At 40.1% G+C, this 24,457-nt stretch overlaps 1 protein-coding gene across 1 annotated transcript in view; it reads right to left on the bottom strand.

The window, feature by feature from the left end:
- Window positions 1–14,474: 14,474 nt before the first annotated feature.
- Window positions 14,475–24,457, bottom strand: part of LOC126190712 (farnesyl pyrophosphate synthase-like) — a 68,273-nt gene continuing 58,290 nt past the window's right edge. Inside the window, exon 8 of the mRNA XM_049931186.1 lies at window positions 14,475–14,822. Within this exon, the coding sequence (XP_049787143.1) occupies window positions 14,622–14,822 (201 nt within the window). The 3' untranslated portion in view covers window positions 14,475–14,621. The remainder of the gene's footprint in view (window positions 14,823–24,457) is intronic.

The raw sequence follows: 24,457 nt of genomic DNA, 5'->3' as shown, positions 1-24,457 counted from the left end.
GCCTCATATAGTGCAGCAATTCAACATGGCATGGACTCAACAAGTTGTTGGAAGTCTCCTGCAGAAATATTGAGCCTTGCTGCCTCTGCAGACATCCATAACTGTGAAAGCATTGCCAGTGCAGGATTTTGTGTATGAACTGATCTCTCGATTTTGTCCCATAAATGTTCAATGGCAACATGGGTGGCCAAATCATTCGCTTGAATTGTTTGGAATGTTTTGCAAACCTGTCACAAACCATTGTGGTCCGGTGACATATTTGATAACATGACGTACATGAATGGCTTCAAATGGTCTCCAGTAGCTAAACATACCATTTCCGGTTAATAATTGGTTCAGTTGAGCAGAGGACCCAGTCGATTCCACGTTAACACAGCCCACACCAGCTTGCACAGTGCCTTGTTGACAACTTCATGGGGTCTGCATCACACTTGAACCCTACCGTCAGCTCTTACCAACTGCAATTGGACTCATGTGACCAGGCCACAGCTTGCCAGTCATCTAAGGCCCAACCAATATGGCCATGAGCACAGGAGGGGTGCTGTAGGCAATGTCATGCTGTTAGCAATGGCACTCGCATCAGTCATCTGCTGCCAACCATTAACACCAAATTTTGCCACACTGTCCTGATGGACACATTCGCCGATGTCACATATAGTGTTGCTTGTCTGTCAGCACCGACAACTCTACAGTTAACACAGTTGCTCTCCGTCATTAAATGAGACCCATTGGCCACTGCTTTTCCTGTGGTGAGAGATAATGCCTAAAATTGATATTCTTGACAAACTCTTGATCTCAGAATATTTAATTACCTAACAATTTCTGAAATGGAATGTCCCATGTGTCTAGCTCCAACTACCATTCCACATTCCAAGTCTGTTAATTCCCATCATGTAGCCATAATTGCATTAGAAACATTTTTCACATTTATCACCGAGGACAAACCACAGCTCCGCCAGTGCACTGCCCTTTTATACTTCATGTACACAATACTACCGCCATCTGTATATGTGCATTTTGCTATCCCATGACTTTTGCCCCATCAGTGTAGACCCCCATTTTCCTAAATCAAAGGGTGAAAGCCATATATGTTCAGAGAAAAACATGTTGAAAGATTTGAAGGACAATGTAAAGTCATGCTTAATAACCAAGTATCAAATACGAGCTTTATTACACATTATTTAGAGAAGGTATCAGATAACAAATTTGAAATAAGACCATGAAAATAAAAAAAAATAAGTCACTCGTACATTTAAAATACAGTTGGGGTGGCTCTATAAAGGTGTAGACAAGCTGTGGATGTGTGGTTCTCTGATGGAGATGGAGAGCAGGCACAGAAGATGAAAGTAGCTAGTGGTGACAAACAATATAGTGACTTCTAAGTTGAACAAGGGTAGATACAGTGCCCAAAGGTGGTGGCTGGCAGTGGCGAGTGCTGAACGTCTGGCCGGGACAGGCTGACTATGCTGTCCTGGAGTCAGTGGTAATCATATGTAAGGCTCAACAGTGACCTCGCTTTCAGTGCATCATGATGCCTTGGTGCTGCGTCAGGTGGTGGTGCCACAGTACTCATAATTACAGTTGATATGAGGCAGCATACAGCCTTGGCAGTAGTTGGTGGTGGCCTAGGGTCAAACTCAAGACATGGTGGCTGGCACTGTCAGACCTCAGTGGTTCGGAGCTGATAGGACATTAGTTTTATGCCTGGCTCATTTGAGCAATCACTGGACCCCAACCTGGTGTTCCCTTCAGGATGGTAGGAGAATGTTAGTGGCCTCACCACAGCAGCTGACCCGAAGCAGATGTCAATTCGAAGCCCAGCTGTTGCAACATCCCAGGCTGTCTGGACTGCCAGCTTTTATACACAACAATGCGTGTCTTGTTGCAGCTGAAGTCAGTATTGACCAAATGTCCATTTATTGCCTCAGTGCTCAGATTGTTGCAGAGTCATTGTCATGGTGTAATTGCTGAGCCAGCAGGTGTTGGCAAGCAACTCGATTTTTGTGTAAAGGCTTGTGTTGAGCCTGTGTTGCTACACTTTTTTTCCTCCTAGAATAATTCAGCCTACCATATTGACTGGATAGATTCTGCCTGTAATGGAGGTACTGTTTCCTTACAATTTACACTTTCAAAGTCTCAATCAAAACATAAATCTAGAGCCCAAAGTTTATGTTAGCTAGCGTAGTGTGTGCTCTTTGTTCCTCTCTTTATATTTACATTATTTACACCATTCCACATTCAAAGGGCTCGGTCACCATTCTTGATCTCAGCACTACCTCACTTCAACTCTCCTAGGTTCGCTCATTTCCTCACTAGTGCTGGCACTCCTAGTATGGACCCACAGGTAAAAAGCCACTGATAGCTGCGCCGCACTGTGCCGCTAGAGCTCCCTTGGTGCAGTGGCAGGATAAAATGGCCTTAAACTCTGATTAGTGCTTGATTGTGTCATCCAGTTGACACATTGCTATATTAGTAACCATTCTTGACCTGTTCCTCATTCATCGAAATCCATCGCTGTTGTGTGCATCTTGTGTTGTGCCAAGGTCAATAGGCTGCAACAGCTCTTTGCAACAGATTACATAGTCAACATGTTCACAGAGTTTCCCAGAGGACAGGATTCTGAGGTGAGGGCCCAGGGTGGCTAAAAAAGAAAAGAAAATTTTGTTTCTCAGCTTTTGACAAGATCAATGTGTAGTTTATTTAACCATTTATTACATCTCTAACTTCTAGAGGTTTTCAATGTACCCTTTTCCAGTTCTCACCTGATGCTACAGATCTTAAATACTGTTATACAAATGTACGCTTGAGGTAACAATAAACAATGCCTACTATGACCATAATGGTGAATCCGATCAACATGGTAGCTCCTTCTACAGTGAGTTGGTGCTGATGTTCTGTATGGTGTTTTTCACATGTCCAAGCAGATGTTCCACTGACACATTGATATTCTAGGTAGCCAGCATCTGGTCAGAGTATAATACTGTCATCAGCACTGAACTGAGCTAATGTTGCGAATTGCTGACAATCTCAGTCAGCAGCTGGATTCTTCTACCACTCACCAGCATGAATCTTGTGAGTTAACAGATTTGCATTACCGTGAGTCTTCCCAGGATGATATATGACTCCAAAATCAAGCTTACTTAACCAGCGGGTCAAGTCTTTAGTCACATCCTTAAGGCCCAGAAGCCATTTCATTGCTGTATGATCTCTTATAACTTTAAAATGTCGGCCATACACATAGCAATGGAATTAAGTGACTCCACATATCAAATTGAACACCTCTTTTTCAGTAGTAGAGTAATTTTTTTCCACATTATTTAGCTATTTAGAAGCATAAGCTATTGGGTGCTCTGTTCTACCAATTTCCTCACTTGGAATACAACCCAAAGGCATGACTGCTCGCATCACGTGATAATACAAACTGTTTCTGATAATCAGAAAAGCAAGGAGAGGATCAGCAGTCAATAAATCTATTAATCGCACAAATGCTTTATCGCATTATATAGTCCATTGAAACTTCACCACCTTTTTCAGTAAATGTGTCTGGGATCTTGCTATTTCAGCAAGTTTTGGAACATATTTCCAATAATAAATAGTTATTCCAAGATAAGGTGCATCTTTTTTTCTGTTCTAGGCATCAGAAATTCCTGCACAGCTTGTACAAGCTGAGGGTTGTTTTGCATCCCATCCTGGCTAATAATACCAAATACCGAATATTTTTAAGTACAAAATTATATTTTTCGAGATGAAGAATTAGCTGTGCTGCTCGTAACTGCCTAAGGATGACGTAATCATACCATGTGCTCCTGGCTGTTCTTAGAAAAGAATATAATATCATCCAGATATACCAGACATTGCTTCAGTTTCAAATAACATAATACCCTGTCCAATAGGTGCTGGAATGCTGCTGATGCATTCTTAAGTCCAAATGGCATTTGCCAGTACTGGTAATGACTGGGTGGAACCATAAACACCATCTTGGGTCGATCCTATGAGGCTGTCTCTGACTGATGGTAACCACTTTGCAAATCCATGGTCGCAAAATAATAGCTTTGCCCCAAGTTATCTAAGGTCTCCATGATGTTGGGCTCTGGGTATGCATTTGTAACTGTCCTTCGATTTAAATACCTGTAGTCACAACAAACTCTATAGGCTTTACTTCTGTCTTAGATCTTCTTTGGCATGTTACTGTAAGTGCTGCATTAGTGACATAGCTGGCAATGGTCCGGGATGGTTAAGCAACTGTGCATATTCTTCTAATAATCTTTTTATCTTTTCACTAGCACATCCTTTCTCCCATAGTGCTTTAAATCAACAGACTCTTCTGGCTTTGAATATTCTTCACTGAGGTCCCTATCTAACTATTCCTCCTCCTGCTATCAGTATCTTGTGATATCTCTATTTCTAGTGAACCAAAATTGTCCATGCTGACAGACACAGTCCAGCTTCAATCAATCTCTTGTACAAAAGATAAACTTCGCAGCCTATGCCATATGGACCTCCCCACCAACACCAGCTTTTCTGAATTGTGCAAGTGGGAAATTTTCCTGCAATACATCCTACATTACCGTAACCCTCCTGACCTCATCCTTTGTTAGTCATTGTCCTCACCCATCCACCCCCTTACCTGCTCTCATTCCAGCACAACACAGCCCTCTTTCCACTATCGAACCCAGTCCTTTTACTTCTCTCCTTTTCCGCGCCCCCCCCCCCCCCCTCCTCACCTCTTCCCTGCCTTCTTCCATCTAACCTGCAACATTTCACTCTCTGGCACCTCTACCCTACTATCCCTTCCCCTCCCCACCCCAGCCTCCTCCTTACCCCCACCTAGTCGCCATTCCCATCAAGCTGTGGGTCCTGCCCACACATCGCTTATAGGGTGCCTTTAAGATGCTGCATTCTTGCAATAGCTATACAACAATTCAAGCAAAACACATTATGGTTTTTATTACAATGAAGAAAATTGATAGTACTTAACTTGTATTTATAAGAACATGTCGCAATCAATGGGTGACATGCAAATAAGTCAGAGTCCTTTGTTATATACAATGTTCATGCAAGTTTGTCACTCAATTTGTGGATCACTAATAACGGCTATCGTAGTGCTCTCTCCTAGGGTCGGGCTAGTACTGTGGGACTGAGGCTGGCAGTAGCGGCACTTATATTCTCTTCCTGTTGTGGTGCAGTCCTAATCAGCAGGCTATTGGGTGTCGTCGTCTCACTGCCTTCTCTGCTCTTGTGTTCTTCATCTGCGTGCCGGCGCTTTTCGTTATGCCAGAACACATGTACTGGTGCTGCTGCTCGCATTGTGGTTTCAGTTGCCTGAGACTGCAGTCATGTAGAGAGAGGGAGAGAAAGAGAGTGTGTGTGTGTGTGTGTGTGTGTGTGTGTGTGTTGTGTGTTGTGGTTGTTGTTGTTGTTGTTGTTGTGCCTATCTGCGACTCTGCAATATGGTGAGTAGCAACTTGCCTTTTCATAATATAGTTACATTCCATCCTGGATTCTTCATTATTTGAAAGATAAACTGTGGTGAATTAACAGCTGTGGCTTATCCAGTTCTTCATTTTCTGTCAAGGGCTCAAACATACATAATGTACTGACTATCATGTCTTCTCCTACCTCCATTCAGACTATATTCCCTGTACTTTTTGGTGTTATATTCTATGAGTTGGCTAATCTGATGACTGGAGTACACCTTGCATCCATTCTGCCCTGCCATCAGTAAACAGAGATGAAATGATGCTCCAGCCAGGGCTGCTATGCACTTCCGTAGATCAACTTTGTTGTGATCTTCAGTCTGGAAATCTCCCCAAGTATGACATTGTTGCTTAAGCCTACACTAGGGAGAACTCCTATACAATCCTAGAAGCATTTCGCCCTCATGCAAAAACCCAACACCATCACACCAAATGAGTGAACACTACCCCACCTACACCACGTAGCCTACAATAAGATGGGTTCACATTTGTTATACTAAGTGTGCCCTGGTTATTGACAGTGAAAATTACTGAGGCAGCATTAAATCCGTCCCTCTCTTTTTGGCAAGTGAGAGAGCAAGATGTCACTCAGAACTTAAGAAAATCCTCAGTCTTTATTTACAAGGTTACTTGCTAATTTAATTTCAACTGCTTCCTTAATAACACTATCCTAATAGCTGGAAGCGCATGCCAGTCTTCGTGTTGTTATATTCTTTAGGTTGACTGGTGCCAAGACAATGTTCTGCAATTACCAATTTTCTCGCCCATTGTAAGCATGTGGTTGAGTTTAGTAAACTGGTCCTCTAAGGTCCTGATAGACTGATAAATATATGATAAGCTATAACTAAACGAAAAACAATAAATACCCACCTTACACAAAGCAAGATCATACTTAATGGAATCTAAAAGGACCCTAATTTTAGATGAAGGTTGGAAAACACATTTCACATCATATCTCCACACAGCCTTATTGGAAATGCTCCTTGTGTAAGGCAGAAAGTCTGTAGACATTGATGTCATCTCAGTATTATCATCACTCACTTGCTGCACAGTTGGTCAATAGCGCAACACATGTCTGATCTGTCTTGGATTTTATCCATTCTGATGAAAGGTGACCTCAAGATGGGTTCACTCAGCTGACAAACTCTCAGAGCCTTAAATGGTGTGGGTCCTTCGAACGAAAGTATGAAGTACCCCTTCACACGGACCTGGATGATCACTACTATCAGGCTGTCGATACAAGTCGGTGAGAGTGTGCTTTCTATAAACACCATGTTTCAACATATCATCAACCTTCCTCCTGACCAACACACCAAGGAAGGGAAGGCAATCAGCCATATTGAGTTCAGGTGTTCAAGAAATTTATTCTTATTCTCACTGCCATGAGACCAAACAACAAAAGTATCATCTAAATATCTGAAAAATATGCAGGTTTCAAAGCTGCTGACTGCAAGACATGATCCTCAAAGCCTTGCTATAAACAAATTTGCAATAATATGTGACAAAGGGCTCCCCATCACAACTCCACCTGTCAACTCATAATGCTGGTCATTGAATAAAAAGTAAGTGGAAGTCAACACCTGTCAAAATGGGCTCATTAATTCAACGCCAAACCTAACCTCATAGAGGCCATAAGGAGAATTTAATGCCACAATGGCTGTAGACACCTCATCCAAAAAAAGGAAAATAAGATCACATAGATCAATCTTAGAGAAATACTGACTTCCTACAAATTTTGAGAATAAATCATCAAGACACAGAAGGGGGTGTAACTGAGCATTTGCCATGTTTCTTAAGGCCTCTTAAAGACATAATGCACCACCAGGCTGCAAACAGTGACTAAAAGTCTGCCATAAAAAATCTGGGACAGCACTTAATTCCTCTAAGCAATCCAGTTCTACTTTTAAGTGCATCCTATAAGGCTGAAGATACCAGCTGGGCTTTGAAAAATTTTGGTACTGCCAACACTTAATGCAATGCAGGTGAAAACATATTGGAGATACAAAGAATCCACCTCTACACAAGGGATGGCTTTACGAATTACTTGGATCCCAAATGCCGTATACTTATTGAGGCCAAAAATATTTTCCACTAATGGGTCTGCCACCATAATGAAAGGAAGGGTTCTGGTTACCTGCTTACATGTTAACTCCAGAAGTATCCGGCCTTATATCAGAATCTCATGAGTGTGTGTTCCAATGTAGTGTTACCGATTTTAATAGAGGAGACCCCAATCAGAGATACATAGGCTGATTAATAGATACCTGATTATACGCATTTGAATATCTGGCTCCTTTTCACTGGTTATTGCATATTTTAACAAAAAGCTAGTGACAATGCATATTATCGCTCTATGTTTACAATATTTTAAAAATTTAGACGGGCTGTCTCTAGCTCGATCTAGTTTTGATTGTCTCTCAGATTGACCACATGCAGTCGCTAACGAAGAGGCCACCGCCTAGCGAAATCATTACAGAAGAGGAACAGCAACAGGCAGACACTCAATAACTCCTGCGCCCGATCCCCCAGTTAACCCCTCGGCTGTCATACTATACGCATCGGCAATAATTAAACTATGCAAGGTTTTAGTTGCACATCGATTGTTTCAATTTAGCTTTCTATTTACTTGTACAAGTTGAACATGTTTATGACATGTAGTGTGGAACGTGTTGTGTGCCATTCCGCCCGAGAGAAGAAAAGTCATTTTGTGGATAGTTGAACATCCTGGAACATTTATGTACGACGGAATTGCTTTATATTGTTGAGTTTGCAAGAAAAACGTATTGTGCAAAAAAAAAAAAAAAAAAAAGGACCAACAGGTCGAGACAAGTCTTCATACCACAGGAATGCAGGAGAAAGGACCACAACAAGAACTTCTGACAACAGTAATTGTATTAGCAGGGATTTGTTCAAAGGTAACCAAAAAAGTTGGTTTAACATGGATCTATGTGAAGCATTCATTGCAAGCAATATTCCTCTTCACAAACTAACAAACCCTATCCTCAAAGGCTTCCTGTGCAAATATTGCTTAAATCGAAATATACCAGAATATATAGTGAATCAACATCGCGTAAAAATTACATATGGACAACTTATGTAAATGTTCTGGAAGAAATACGCAATGAACTCAAGTACAGCATTATTTGGATTTCAGTTAATGAAACTATAGACACTTGTGGCCATTACATTGCAAATTTAATTGCTGGTGCTTTAAAAAAAGAGCCTTCTTCCTATTTAGCGGCCTGGAAAGAACTTGAAAAAGTAAATCATTCTACAATTGCCAGATTTGTGTATGAAGGTATTAGAAAAATATTTCCAGAATCTTCTGCAGATGAAAGGATGTTTGTGTTTATTTCAGATGCTGCTCCCTATATGATCAAAGCAGGAAAAGCACTCTGAGTATTTTATCCCAATTTGATTCATGGCGTGCTTTGCTCATGGAGAACATCGCCTAGCTCAAGAAGTACATTCCACTTTGCTTGTGGAGACTTGCTGAAGAAGTACATTCCACGTTTGTGACTGTAAATATACTGATTTCATTCACAAAGAAAGTGTTTCTAAAGGGACTCCTGCTCACATCAAGAGCTAAAAAAAAAAAAAACACCTACCAAATGGGTCTTTACCTCCCGAACCAGTGGTAACTCATTGGGGTACATGGGTCGAAGTTGTGTTGTTATACAATGAACATTTCAAGGCCATTAGAGGGGTAGTAAACGACTTCAATAGTGCAAAGGCTTTGGCAGTTTGCCAGTGCAAGGAAGCTTTTAATGATTCAGGTTTAAAAAAGACATTGCTGTTATTCGAACTCATTTTTACCATATTCCTGCAAGTAATGAAAAGCTTGAAACTCAAGGTTTGGCACTGAATGAATGTATTCAGTTAATGAATAAAATTATTCTAGTGAACTCTTTATTGCCAGAGTTATTCCCAAGAAAACTTAGAAAACATTTTAAACAATAACCCAGGTTTTCAACCCTTGTGTCTAATTGATAGTTTTATAAATGGGACAGGTGAACTTTTACCGAGTGCCAACATAGCACCCAAATTCAATTACAGCCCAGTTATCTCAGTTGATGTAGAACGATCCTTTTCTGCTTATAAAAATGTTTTGAGTGATTGAATACACAAACTTACTACCGAACATTTGTAACAGTACTTCGTCATTCATGTTTACAATATTAAAAAAAAAAGTAAAATAAATTGTAAATGATACTTTAGTCCAATGGCATTAATTAAAAAGTAATGCTGTTCAAAAGATTTCAAGATTGTATGTTGTTTTTAAATAAAACATTATGGAGATTTTGAACGTGTCCCTTTGCTTGCAATATATCTCGAAGTTCGTCCTGTACATATCGATTGTTTCGCTGTAACTCACTCGCAATGCATCTGCTTGTTACCGACAACAATAGCAAAGAAGGAACCATTCTTGAAACGCAGTATGTGGCCCATTTTGTGAATTTTTAGAAAATAATCCCAGAAAGCTGCCTTTCCTAACCTCTACTAGAAAGTATTCAGAAAATAATATCGTCATTCTAAATGTACTGATATTTCACGTGGCTGGCGCTCTACCTCGTAATTGATATGCACAGGTTCAACTTTGAGACATAATGCACACAGTAACTACCAGGTTTTTTTTTTTTTTTGTTTCTTTTTTTCCTTCTTTGATTTTCATATTTCAACACTTGTCGAGCATTTTTACGCATTTTTCATGCATATTTTAAGGTTTTTATGATGCATATAATCCTGTCTCTACTGATTAATAACTGAGACTGAGGCTCCTGTATGAAAAAGGAATAAAATCCGAATACCACAAACCATTGCTGACGGTGTGAGGTGGTTTGGAGCTACCCATGCATCTCTGATGTCCTTTATTTGCACCAGTGCAATTGATTGCTGACACCTCAGTCAACTCTGACAAACGTGCTGTAAGACCTTAGGAAAAACACTGTTCACAGACATCATCATAATATAGGCACAATGTCTAGCATAGAAAGAAAAACAATCAGAACAGCTAGGCAGTGTATGAAAGTTTTGCCGAGACCAAGTTGCAAAAACTGTGATGGTGCAGAGTTTGGGGCTTGACAAGTCAAGTAGGGTCCACTTGACTCCCACCTAGGCTGTGTCACATCCTTTCATCAGACAAACTATGTCATGCCACATGTGCTGATGATTAAGATGACACTTCTTATTTGTTATAACCTGTAAAAAAGGTAACTTGAGCTGCTTGAAAATCTTAGAAGCCCTGGCAATACACAAAACTTAAACTAAAGGAGGATATATTGTCTTAACGCTCGAGCATACACGTCACTGTCCAGTGCTGATCTGATTATTACATCACGTATTAATGATTCTGCATATAATTTCCCACAAGAACAGGTAAATTTGCATTATTTACTCACTCCCTCCAGATCCATAAACTATAATGCTTAACTATCTGATGTTGTCGTACCATATTGGAAGAACTCTAATCAGTAGCCATCACATGCTTTTTTTAATTGCAAAATGTTCACATAAATGCAAGTGAATGTACATTGGGGCAGCACTGATGGTTCAGATAAAGAGGTCAACTTTTGCACAACATGACAGAGCTCACTGTCTCTCTGGGCACTTAATTTCACTTGACTGGAAATGAAGTGCTAAATGCTTTTCGTACACTTCCCATTCCTCATATGTTTCACTGAATGGCTGGAAAGCCACAATTGCCAGAAGCAACTGAAAATGTGTTGGACCTGTCAAGATTCTGTAAAAGCTTGTGTTCCTGACCCAGAGCTCAAAAAACTGCTTGTCCATCTCGATTGTAACACTCACCAAACTGGCCTGGTAAGTGCCTTTCTGGCACAGGGTGGGTTTTAGTTCCAAACAATCTTGGTCACCACTCTTTTAAGTCTGCTTCTTTAACAACATAGGTTTTACTGAATGCCAATTAATTACAAATAAATTGCAGAATATAATAGATCCTGACTCTTCTTTAACTACACAGAAAGAAAAGACTTTTGGAGGTCAATACCTCTTGTCTATTAAAGTACTCTGATGATTTACTGAAAAACATTAGTGCTGAAGAATAATAAGTTTCTCTCATTGGTAACCACTCTCCCAGTGCATACACGTGCCTCAGTTCACTTATGGAAGGGATGGCATGCGGTCAAATGGAGAACGGAGACAGCATCATTTTAGGGAAATAGACATATCCATGTGCAAACCAAACATTGACTGTGAGGAATAACGAAGTCCAAATCAACATACAGAAAATGGACGAGTAGCACAAGGTCTTCATAAATTCATCTACCAGAGACCATGTACCACACATCAGTGAGCAGAGACAAATGAGTCTGTTACAGTCCATTTCAGCCCTTATACCTCCCGCTCTTGCTTACCCACGTAACCTGGTACAGGCAGATGTAACCCTCTGTGCAGCACCTAGCAACCTTGCCAGATGTATGAGTGACCATGTCGATTGATTTATCAATACATCCTGCATGATTATAAGAAAAACATTGTCCTGACATATAAAAACAAAAAGCAGAAATGGCAAACATCTCCAAAAATCATGTTACTAGACTAGCCAAAGATCTGAAACAAAAACATTTCACCAGAAACATGCAGTAAACCAGAAACAAAGCCCAGTTCTCCTAAAAAGCAATTTTTACTAACAGTGTAGCCAGTGAAGAAGTAGTAAAAGCTATCAAGGAACTTAAAAATATTATTCTGGAATTATGCACTGGAGTACATGCTATGTGAAATGTGGTAAGTTGGGGTGGCATGACTCAACTGTTACTTTTATTCAATACTTGAAATAAAGAATTTACAAAACTTCACACAGACTACTATCAGTTGTTGTCATAGTGGCAAAGTCAAGATCTATTTAATAACCATTGTTTTTAAATTAAGCCAGTTTTGCAATCCTCCTCCTGACATTCTTCTTTATGTCTACTGAGAGTAAGAAAATGATTTTCTGCTTTAGCCAGTTTTGCAATCCTCCTCCTGACATTCTTCTTTATGTCTACTGAGAGTAAGAAAATGATTTTCTGCTTTATCACAAAAACATGAATTAATATCAATACAAACTTGACATGTTCAGTACTAGGAAGCATATTAAAAACAAACTGTGTAACCTATATACAGGGTGTTCGGAAATTCCCATAACGTATTTCTAGGAAATGTAGAGGGGTGTGAGTAACCATTATTTTGAATTGGAACCTATGTCCGGAAACATAGTTTCTGTGCTACAACCAATTAAAAACATGTTGGTAATGTGACCACTTTTACAAGTAATTGATTAGGCATGATCCAATACATCACTTGTGTCACAATTCCACTCATTAATAGGCAAGGAAATTGCTCATGTACTCACTGATGAGTTCTCTTTAACATGCTGCAATACGGTCTACTCCAATTCACATGTGCAGCATCTCCTTGGAGCACCACAGTCATGCCTGCTGATGGTGAAGTTACCCTTTCTTGAAGCTGTTGCATACTTGTGGCAAAAAGGGTATGCAATAGAGTTAGACACAATGAAGAATGATCTCAATAAAGGTGACAAGCAGCTCTTCCATTACCTTGAGCTTCGCCATTCAGAAGGATCGTGTCAGTGTATTCTGCCAAAGTGTACTTATCCATGTTGCTCTAGCACTAACATACATGTGAATGAGGCTCAAACCGAGTCAGAGGGGTCAAATGACATCAGCCAATCTGATGTAACCCCCCCCCCCCCCCCACAACATGACTAACCTGTTGCATACCTACGTAGCAAACATGTTTTCAAATGGCTGTAGCACGGGAATAGTATGTTTCTGGACATGGGTTCCTATTCAAAATATTATGTACTCACTCCCCTCTAGAAATTTGTAATGGTGATCAACGCACTGTATAGTTTTGTACTATTAAATTTTCAAAATGTGTGATCACCTTGTCATAGGCATCTTTTGTTTGCCTCAATTTTATTTACCGATTTCTCTATTGCCCATGTTTGTGGAACACTGTGATACCTCCAGTGATTCATAGCGAATGAATGCCACCAGAAGAATAAAAGCACAGGAGATTCCATAGGATTTTGTCAGTATTGGTGGAATGTAGCAATGGTATGTGAACACTACTACATAATGTTACACAACCATATAACGTATCTTTCTCATATAATGAACTATCTGACTATCAAGTGTTACACAGATATGTATTTATTTATTCAGATCTTCAATTACTCCATCTCCTCCACCTCCTCCCCTCTGTCTGTCAAACTACTACTTCCCCTTCTCTCTCCAAGTTATCACCCTAACCTTAATAGGAAGCTGCTGGTTCTTATGTCCACAGTATTTGTGTCCTAATAGTATATAATAAGTGTAATAAATTTGGTTGAAATTGATCCTAGGTTTGTGAGAAGCCTTTTTACCCACGGCTTTGCCCGCGTATCCACATTTCACATTCATTTAACACATAGTTGTACACATATTTCACATGTATCTGTATTGAAATTTCATTTTCACACAGCTCAATGTTGATGCCACCATATCTCCATAACAATTGAGTCTTACAATAATATAATTATACATCCAGTCTTATAGGTGGATACTGTCCACGAAATGTGTTGTGAATAGAGTTACTAGTAAAGAAGTAATAAATTAAAATGTCATGCTTCATTTGGCAGTTTTACTGCATGAACAGTGAAGATGTAGTAAGTTATAAACTTTTTTCCTTTCATCATTTTGTGGGGGTTGCCAGTGAGAAAAAGTTTCATAAAGGTTTGAAACTCTGTGTAAAATTTGTTGCAAGTCACTAAGTGTCCTCATACTCAAATCTTGGACAGATACAGTCTGGCTATTTGTGCTACTTTTCCACTCCCACATGCACCCTTTGGCAGGCAGGGGGTTCTTACTCCTACAGCGATTATTTCTAGACAGCATGTGATATGTGTAGCAAGTTTGGTTGAAATCGGTATAGTGGTTTAGGAGGAAATGCAGTACCAATATATATAATTCATTTTTATAGTATGTATGGATATATAGATTCTTTATTTCACTTGTACATCATGTCAGTAACAAGCTGATAAAAACACTCGAATGATAACATCTTTAGACACAAAGGAACAAGCACGAAATAAGCTGTATTTACACATAAAAAAAATAATCTTTCCATCTAAAGACTATACAGTTAACTTCCGCGTCTGTAGATCTTTTTCAGAAAGCTTATGAACAAATGATGTGGCAACCCATGTGAAAGCTGCTGAATATTTCTATGAATGAAATGATATGTTTGTTCTTCATACTCAGCAAAGACAGACTTAAGCTTTAGCTGGTCATAAAGCTCTTTTATCACAGCAATTTTTTCTTCATCATCTGTAGCATAACATTCCTGAAACACGAATATACATGTTTAGTTCTTTTATTGTATAAACTGTTTTATCATTTACCTAACATTTGTAAGCAATGTTTCAAACACTAAAATAATGTGAAGAATCTCTTGCATTATAATCTCTGGCTACTGCTTCCAATGACTACCGCTACCATATCTATAAACAGGTTCTTCATAGCCCATTTTCAAATATTGCTGTGGACTGGAAGCAAAGATTATAACTTATTTAAGGGAAAAAAGACAATAATCCAACAGCCAATATAAGAATAACATCTTGGGTATGGCCAATACACAAAAAATCAATTACTATTTTACCTTAAAAAATTCCAGCATACTCCATAAAAATTTCATCTTCCTTAAAAAGAAATTACTCAGTGGCTCCTACTACATGCAAGTGCTCAAAAGCTCCTCAAATTTTAGAGTTGGCAGAATATCAACATGAAGAGACATTTATATATCTAAAAACAAAGATGACGTGACTTACCAAACGAAAGCGCTGGCAGGTTGATAGACACACAAACATACACACAAAATTCAAGCTTTCGCAACCAACGGTTGCTTCATCAGGAAAGAGGGAAGGAGAGGGAAAGACGAAAGGATGTGGGTTTTAAGGGAGAGGGTAAGGAGTCATTCCAATCCCGGGAGCAGAAAGACTTACCTTAGGGGGAAAAAAGGAAGGACACTATACACTCGCGCGCGCACACACACACACACACACACACACACACACACACACACACACATCCATCCGCACATAGAGTCACAAGCAGACATTTGTAAACGCAAAGAGTTTGGGCAGAGATGTCAGTCGAGGCGGAAGTACAGAGGCAAAGATGTTGTTGAAAGACAGGTGAGGTATGAGCGGCGGCAACTTGAAATTAGCGGAGGTTGAGGCCTGGCGGATAACGGGAAGAGAGGATATACTGAAGGGCAAGTTCCCATCTCCGGAGTTCTGACAGGTTGGTGTTAGTGGGAAGTATCCAGATAACCCAGACGGTGTAACACTGTGCCAAGATGTGCTGGCTGTGCACCAAGGCATGTTTAGCCACAGGGTGATCCTCATTACCAACAAACACTGTCTGCCTGTGTGCATTCATGCAAATGGACAGTTTGTTGCTGGTCATTCCCACATAGAAAGCTTCACAGTGTAGGCAGGTCAGTTGGTAAATCACATGGGTGCTTTCACACGTGGCTCTGCCTTTGATCGTGTACACCTTCCGGGTTACAGGACTTGAGTAGGTGGTGGTGGTGGTGGTGGTGGTGGTGGTGGGAGATTGCATGGGACAGGTTTTACACCGGGGGCGGTTACAAGGGTAGGAGCCAGAGGGTAGGGAAGGTGGTTTGGGGATTTCATAGGGATGAACTAAGAGGTTATGAAGGTTAGGTGGACAGCGGAAAGACACTGTTGGTGGAGTGGGGAGGATTTCATGAAGGATGGATCTCATTTCAGGGCAGGATCTGAGGAAGTCGTATCCATGCTGGAGAGCCACAGTCAGAGTCTGATCCAGTCCCGGAAAGTATCCTGTCACAAGTGGGGCACTTTTGGGGTTCTTCTGTGGGAGGTTCTGGGTTTGAGGGGATGAGGAAGTGGCTCTGGTTATTTGATTCTGTACCAGGTCGGGAGGGTAGTTACGGGATGCGAAAGCTGTTTTCAGGTTGTTGGTGTAATGGTTCAAGGATTCCGGACTGGAGCAGATTCGTTTGCCACAAAGACCTAGGCTGTAAGGAAGGGACCGTTTGATGTGGAATGGGTGGTAGCTGTCATAATGGAGGTACTGTTGCTTGTTGGTGGGTTTGATGTGGACGGACGTGTGAAGCAGGCCATTAGACAGATGGAGGTCAACGTCAAGGAAAGTGGCATAGGATTTGGAGTAGGACCAGGTGAATCTGATGGAACAAAAGGAATTGAGGTTGGAGAGGAAATTCTGGAGTTCTTCTTCACTGTGAATCCAGATCATGAAGATGTCATCAATAAATCTGTACCAAACTTTGGGTTAGCAGGCTTGGGTAACCAAGAAGGCTTCCTCTAAGCGACCCATGAAAAGGTTGGTGTACGAGGGGGCCATCCTGGTACCCATGGCTGTTCCCTTTAATTGTTGGTATGTCTGGCCTTCGAAAGTGAAGTAGTTGTGGGTCAGGATGAAGCTGGCTAAGGTAATGAGGAAAGAGGTTTTAGGTAGGGTGGCAGGTGATCGGCATGAAAGGAAGTGCTCCATCGCAGCGAGGCCCTGGACGTGTGGAATATTTGTGTATAAGGAAGTGGCATCAATGGTTACAAGGATGGTTTCCGGGGGTAACAGACTGGGTAAGGTTCCAGGCGTTCGAGAAAGTGGTTGGTGTCTTTGATGAAGGATGGGAGACTGCATGTAATGGGTTGAAGGTGTTGATCTACGTAGGCAGAGATACGTTCTGTGGGGGCTTGGTAACCAGCTACAGTGGGGCGACCGGGCTGATTGGGTTTGTGAATTTTAGGAAGAAGGTAGGGGTGCGGGGTGTCGGTGGGGTCAGGAGGTTGATGGAGTCAGGTGAAAGGTTTTGTAGGGGGGGGGGGGGGGCTAAGGTTCTGAGGATTCCTTGAAGCTCTGCCTGGACATCAGGAATGGGATTACCTTGGCAAACTTTGTATGTAGTGTTGTCTGAAAGCTGACGAGGTCCCTCAGCCACATACTCCCGACGATCAAGTACCACGGTTGTGGAACCCTTGTCCGCCGGAAGAATGACGATGGATTGGTCAGCCTTCAGATCACGGATAGCCTGGGCTTCAGCAGTGGTGATGTTGGGAGTAGGATTAAGGTTTTTAAAGAAGGATTGAGAGGCAAGGCTGGAAGTCAGAAATTCCTGGAAGGTTTGGAGAGGGTGAGATTTCGAGGAAGAGGAGGTGGGTCCTGCTGTGACGGAGGACGAAACTGTTCCAGGAAGGGTTCAATTTGGATAGTGTCTTGGGGAGTTGGATCATTAGGAGTAGGATTAGGATCATTTTTCTTCGTGGCAAAGTGATATTTCCAGCAGAGAGAACGAGTGTAGGACAGTAAATCTTTGACGAGGGCTGTTTGGTTGAATCTGGGAGTGGGGCTGAAGGTGAGGCCTTTGGATAGGACAGAGGTTTCGGATTGGGAGAGAGGTTTGGAGGAAAGGTTAACTACTATATTTTTCCCACGTGGAATGTTTCCCTCTATTATATTCGTATCATTAATTTGAAGAGACATTTATTTATTTATTTATTTATTACGTCCTAATCCTACATGTATAGAATATATACAAGGATATTGGTCATGGTTAAGTCTTTACAACATAAAATACAGTTTGTATTGCATTCCTAGGGACTAGATATTTAAGTAATTTAGCAAATAATCATATATATATATAATAAACATTAAGGTAGACATACAAAGTAGAATATTTTGTTGTTTGGCTTCTAGATACTCTGTCACACTGTAAACGAATGCTCAATTAAATATGCCTTTACTTTAGCCTTAAAACTACTAAGTTTACTTACTGATTTAATATGGTTAGGCAGATTATTTTAAATTTTTATACCAATATATAGAGTGCCTTTTTGGCACAGTGATGTTCTCACCTGCTTCATATTAAGATCAGATTTTTTGTATTGTACGCATGTATATCTTCATTTTTTAATAAGATATTTGGGTGTCTATCAATATATTGTTTTATGAAAACTGACGTTTCACAGATAAAAATGCAAGGAAGAGGGAGAATTGAAATTTTTTTAACATGGGTCTGCATTATTTCCTATTGCTTACCCCTTCAATAATTCTTAATATTCTCTTTTGTATCCTAAAAAGTTTAATATTTGTTGTTGCATTGCCCCAGAAGATTATGCCCTACTTAATTACTGAATGCACATGGGAGGAGTATACTACTAACAGGCTGGTGGCTGGTTTTGCTGCAACAACCTTTTAAGATCCTCATCACATAGTGCCGCCCCCCCCCCCCCCCCCCAGAGTTGTGTAATGAGTACCTCACAGAGTCCCAGAAATTTCGTGCTGTCAGCATTTTCAAGAACTCAGTCCCTTAGTTCTATTTGTATATTTGGGTGGTCTTCTCTTTGTTTAAACTAGCTCATTATAAGTGAACCACTGTTCTATGCCATTCATTGTTTGGATAGCAGAGTCTTTTAGTTTTTCTTCTGTTTTCCCATTAATAACAAAGCTTGTATCATCTGCAAATTGGAGGGTTGTTTGACAATACTTGTATATAAATTCATTGGCATAGTGGAGAAACAGAATGGGCCCTAATACTGATCCTTGAGGGACATTGTATTCCACATTTTCATATCCTGAATAGTAGCAGCTGTTTTTGTTATGGTCAGTATATTGCACTTCAACCACCTGTTTGTGTCCACATAGGTACGTCCTGAGCCACTCACTGGATATATCTCTAATTCCTAATTGGTCAAGCTTCTGCAGTAAGGCAGCTTTGGATAAATCAAGACACATTGTCTGTCACAAGCTCACTCTCGTCCAGTTTAGTATAGATTTCATTAACAAGTTCAAATATTGCACTCTCAGTTTAATATCCTTTCCTGAAACTATGCTTTGAGGGAGAGAGATTTTTATGCTTATTTATGAAATCAGACAAACTCTTAAAAAATATTTTTTCTAAATTTTTTTGAAAATACAGGCAGTAGGGCTATTGACCTATAATTTGAAACGTTTTCTGGATTTCCGTTTTTGAGCAGTTGTTTCAGTTTTGCTATTTTTAAGCATGAGGGGAAGGTTCCTGATGCCAGTGAGCTGTTGCACAAGTGTGTGAAGTGTTCAGCTAAGGCAAGACAGCATTTTTTAATAATCACATCTGGTATGCCATCAATTCCACATGAGTATAACTGATAAAGATTTCTTCTGTATTTGACCAATGATGTAGACACATTTCTTATGCTATTGGATGATGGAGGTGGTATTTTGTTGTGTTCTTCCACTCTACTTGCTAATTATTCACTTATGTTTGCAAAATACTTAAAGTCTCTGCAATTTTTGTTGGGCAAGAAATCATTTGTCCTTCATAACATAAGTTTAAGCTTTGCTTATCTTTTGAGATTTCCTGAAAATCAGTATTAAAATCACTGTTTCATTGAAGTTTTTTTATAGTACCAGAATTTAAAGCGTCTTCTAGTTGATGACAGAAATAATTTAAGTTCCCATCAGGGCTCCTATATACACAGATGATTTAATTTTAATGTGGATAGTTCAAACTGCAGATACTTCAAAAACTCTCTCTTCAGCTAACAGTTCAATGGGTTTTATGTCACAATAGTCACTACCAGTTTTAACAGATATACATGACCCTCCATGAATAGATGTAGTTCTAGAGAATGATGATGAAAGATTGAAGTATGCAAGTTTTGTGACTGACATTGCATCTTTAGGCAGCCAGTGTTCAGTTACACACACTACAGAAGCATCTTTTTTAACTCATCAGTAAATAAAATTTCAAGTTCACTTAATATGTTTTGCAATGACTCGACATTTTGGTGAATCAGCATGAAATTACAAGATTTTTTAGACTTTGGCATATTTAATTGATTGTTTAGCTTTATCTTGTCAATAAAACATCATTCAGGTGCCCTACTGCTCTTATTCTTCTACTATCATCTGCTGCATAATTCTGCATAATTTTATTCTGTATCTGGCTCCCATGTTACTTGTTCAGCTGCTTCAGTTGTTGATTCTGCTGCTGATGTTACTGTTGATCATTTTACTGCTGGTGTTAGAGCTGGGTCAGCAATTGGTACAGCTGTTATTGCATTCTCTGTTGTTGCTGTGACTGAAAATTGTGGGTACCTTGTTTCTTCTTTTGTTGCTGTTGATGTTAGTGACTAGAGCTCTTGTCGGCATTGCTTCCTTTCAATATTTGGGGGGAGGAGGGGGGCAGACCATGATGACTTTGCTTTTGAGTGTTTGATGCCTCTTGTTGATAGTTTCTTTTATTTTTTTGACAAACAGTTTTTTCCCTGTGTTGTTAATGTGCAATCCATGTAATGTATGGAATCTGCGCCCAATATCGCTAACATTTACGAGTTGTACATTTCTGAAATGTTTGCAAAGGAATGAAATTTGTTGGTTGGCACTGATTATTTCTTTATTTATGCATGACCGAGACGATAAGTCATGCCAATGTGGGATGTTCAGCACTAAAACATTTGTGTGTGTCAACTGTCCTAAGCACCTGTTTAGTTCTTGTTTCGCTATGCGAGTTTAGTTTTTGTACACATCATTTGACCTACCAAATAGCACAAAAAAGAATTCAGAGGATAAGTCAGCAACGTCTGTGGATCATACATGCTTTCAAACTTCTGACATAAAAGCACCAGGCTTTATATAAGCGATTGTTTGTACACTGGATTCACCGTTCAGAAAGTGAGCAAATCTATGACCATGACTGTCTGCCATAACAATTACTTTTTTTCGTTCGGGTTTCTTTGCATGTTTAGAAGGGCTGCCTTCAGACTCTCTTCCTTCCATAATAGTAACTGAGTTGTTAAGCATTATTTTTGACGTATCACTCCGCGCATTCTTTTTGACGTATCACTCCGCGTGTTTGTAGTTTCACATTCAGCTTGAAAGTGAGTTTTATCAAATTGACAATGTTTCTTATCTTGCACAGCTGACTGCACACTGAATCTGCTTGTGAATACAATATTAGGTTCATTTAACAAGTTTTGCTGAGAATGTGGCATTCTGATTTTCACTTTGCCTGGAATTTCAAGGTTACTGTGACGCAAGTTTGCAGTCAGTTCACACTTTTCAGATGTAAGTTTTTTTAGTTCACTCATTAGGACATTAATGGTTAGTTGCAGACTCCTTATACAATCATTTATCTTTCTGATTTCATCACTACAATTTGCGTGCACACACTGTTTTTATAGGTATAATTTCCGAATTTTTTTGTAGCAAAACTATGTATATTAACACTAGCTGCCATCTTGATACCACCTGATGTACATTGGATATTGTCAGTGATGTGACTTCATAAAACCACACTTGTCTGACTACAAATAGAAGGCACAAGTCACCGAGTACCACAGGCTTTCGTATAATGCTCTTGGTAAAGTGATATGTTGCCTGATGTTTACCCCGTCAACAAACGATGATCACCACAGTGAAAGCATTTATTATTAGCTAATTTCTTTAGAAGTGTAAACTGAAGGACATTTATTATTGTCTGTGCATGTAAATTGGGAAAGATGGGCACCGTGAATCTCCAAGGTGGGACGACAAAGATGGAAGTTTTCTAAGCATTGTAGCAACTGCTGGCTTGGCAGCTATACTGTGCTATGACCTCCCAGCTCAGAGAAGTATGGTGCCCCAGCAAATAAAGGTGCCTTCTTGACAAGAGTGCTGATATCACAGAGGACACAAGACAGTGTTATCTTGCATACAACATTGTAACTGAAGACTCACTATAACTGCATTGAGCAGAAGAGCTTTTTGTTATTTGGTAGACTGTTGGGACTTGATAACAGTTTACAAATTCCAGAATAAGATAGGTTGCAGTGGTGACAAACTCCATATCAAGAAGAACTACACGGTGTGTCTGAACAGTATTTCAAGTGGCAGCAATTCAAAGTTTAATAGTAACATCAATCGCAATCTGAACACACGCACTATTTGAGACATAAGGGAACGCATCATTGTGATGCTCCAAGTGCAGAATCTAAAATACTTTTGTGCTGAAAAATCAACAAAATCTAAATACTAATCAAGTAGAAATTAACAATTATTGGAGGAAGACTTCATTGACAAATATTGCTGTTGTCCTTAGCAACTTGGGCAATAGCAGAAATATTACGATGAAGTAGAAGAATTTGTGTGTCACTGAATAACTTATAAATAAGTGACAATAATGGCAGCATCTGCCACTCTCCAACCTCCAGTAACACAGTTTGTCCATCATAGCAATCCAGCTTCTCATCAGCACTGCGACAACGATGAGCTACACAAGAAATTTTGGTGAGCAGTATTAAAACCCACTTCAATTTTTTTTCCCTTTTTTGTGATCTATTTCGTGCGGCAAATCAGGTGTTTTAATTACCAAAATCATTTTTATAACACTCCAATAGATATGCAGAGACAGTCACTGGCAAGAGAAGATGAGTTCTACACTGAGTACTTTGTAAATGTTTGCTGTGTTCACCCAGTGTATGGTGCAACTTATAGAAGATTTATTTGAAACCTTTAGAGAACAAGTACCTGCTGAATTAAAGGCCATTATCACAAGTATAAAGGCCCAAGATGAAGATTTGATCACTAAGTTACATACAAGTATAGAAAAATTTAGTACTGATCAAGTGCGCGGAGACGAAGGCAAGTGGATAGTGAATACAGGAGGATTATAAGAACAAAGCATGTGATGCAAGGATAACTAAACTCTCTTTGAAGCTGGTGTTCGGCAGACGGATCCAGACAGCACGTGTTGTGAAGGAGCAATTGAAATTAAGAGCATGTTGTGCTCTGAAGTGTGTTGTGCTGCTGGATGGCGAAAAATCCTCCTGGCCACAGTCTGGCAGTGGCCATTCATTCAGGTAGACAGCTATTTGGTGGTATGTGCGTATAAAATGGCGCGCAGAAATTGCAGCTGAGCTGGTGTACAACATGACTGCTTTCACATGCAGCCCTATCTCTTACAGAGTTGATCAAGCCTGTGATGGGACTGGTGCAGGAAGTGCTGCATGGGTATAAGATCTTCCACAAGGTTATGAACCATGTGGCAAAGGTTTGGGAAAGGGTGTTTTATAAGAGTGATCCAGGATTTGTAGTTGGCTCTTGGGAGTGATGAGAGGATTCGGGGTGTGTGATGATATGGCATGGGAATCTATCAGTGGACCAGGTTCAGAGGATATTGCCTGAATTTGGAGGGCTTAGTGAGACCTTCAGCATAGTGAGATCAGGGGAATTTTTGTCAATGCTGTTGCGCTGTCCATGGGTCCAGACATGATACAGACAGAGTGAGAAGTAAAGATAGTTTAGGAGGAAGCAAATGTATAGTCCAATTAAGACTTATGAGAAAAAAATAGATGAAAAGAAAAAGGAAACAGTTGATTTGCAACATGCCATTTTGCAAGTTGCTCTGCCATTGACATTATAGGATTTATCAATGGTGAGGTTGGAGGAGAGATTTACACTGGAGGTACTCGCACAGGTAGGAATCTTGAGGTTGGGATGATGCTTTATGAATGTTGTAAGGTTTGACTAGGATGTTATGAGATTATAAGGGTGGTGTACGGCAAAGGTGGGCAGTGGGGATAGGATATGAGGAAGTGTGGATCTCATTTCAGGGTTTGACTCAAGCAACTCACAGCTTTGGTGGAGTAGAAGGAACAGTTTGATGTGGTACGGTTGTTTTTATATGGACTGAGATGTGGACGTGAGCTTCAGTAATGCGAAGTTTGTAATGAAACTGGGCATTGCCTTACAATCAATTTTTAGTAAACAACACAATACACCATCATAATGAACAACTTGATACACTTATATGTTGTTGTTGTTGTCGTCTTCAGTCCAACATCTGGTCTGATGCAGCTTTCCACGCTACTCTAACCTGTGCTAGCCTCTTCATCTCTGTGTAACTACTGCAACCTACATCCTTCTGAATCTGCTTAGTGTATACATTTACCC

The sequence above is a fragment of the Schistocerca cancellata genome, chromosome 6, assembly GCF_023864275.1.
Source record: "Schistocerca cancellata isolate TAMUIC-IGC-003103 chromosome 6, iqSchCanc2.1, whole genome shotgun sequence".
Lineage (NCBI taxonomy): Eukaryota > Metazoa > Arthropoda > Insecta > Orthoptera > Acrididae > Schistocerca > Schistocerca cancellata.
This window is presented reverse-complemented; position numbering and strand designations above follow the sequence as displayed.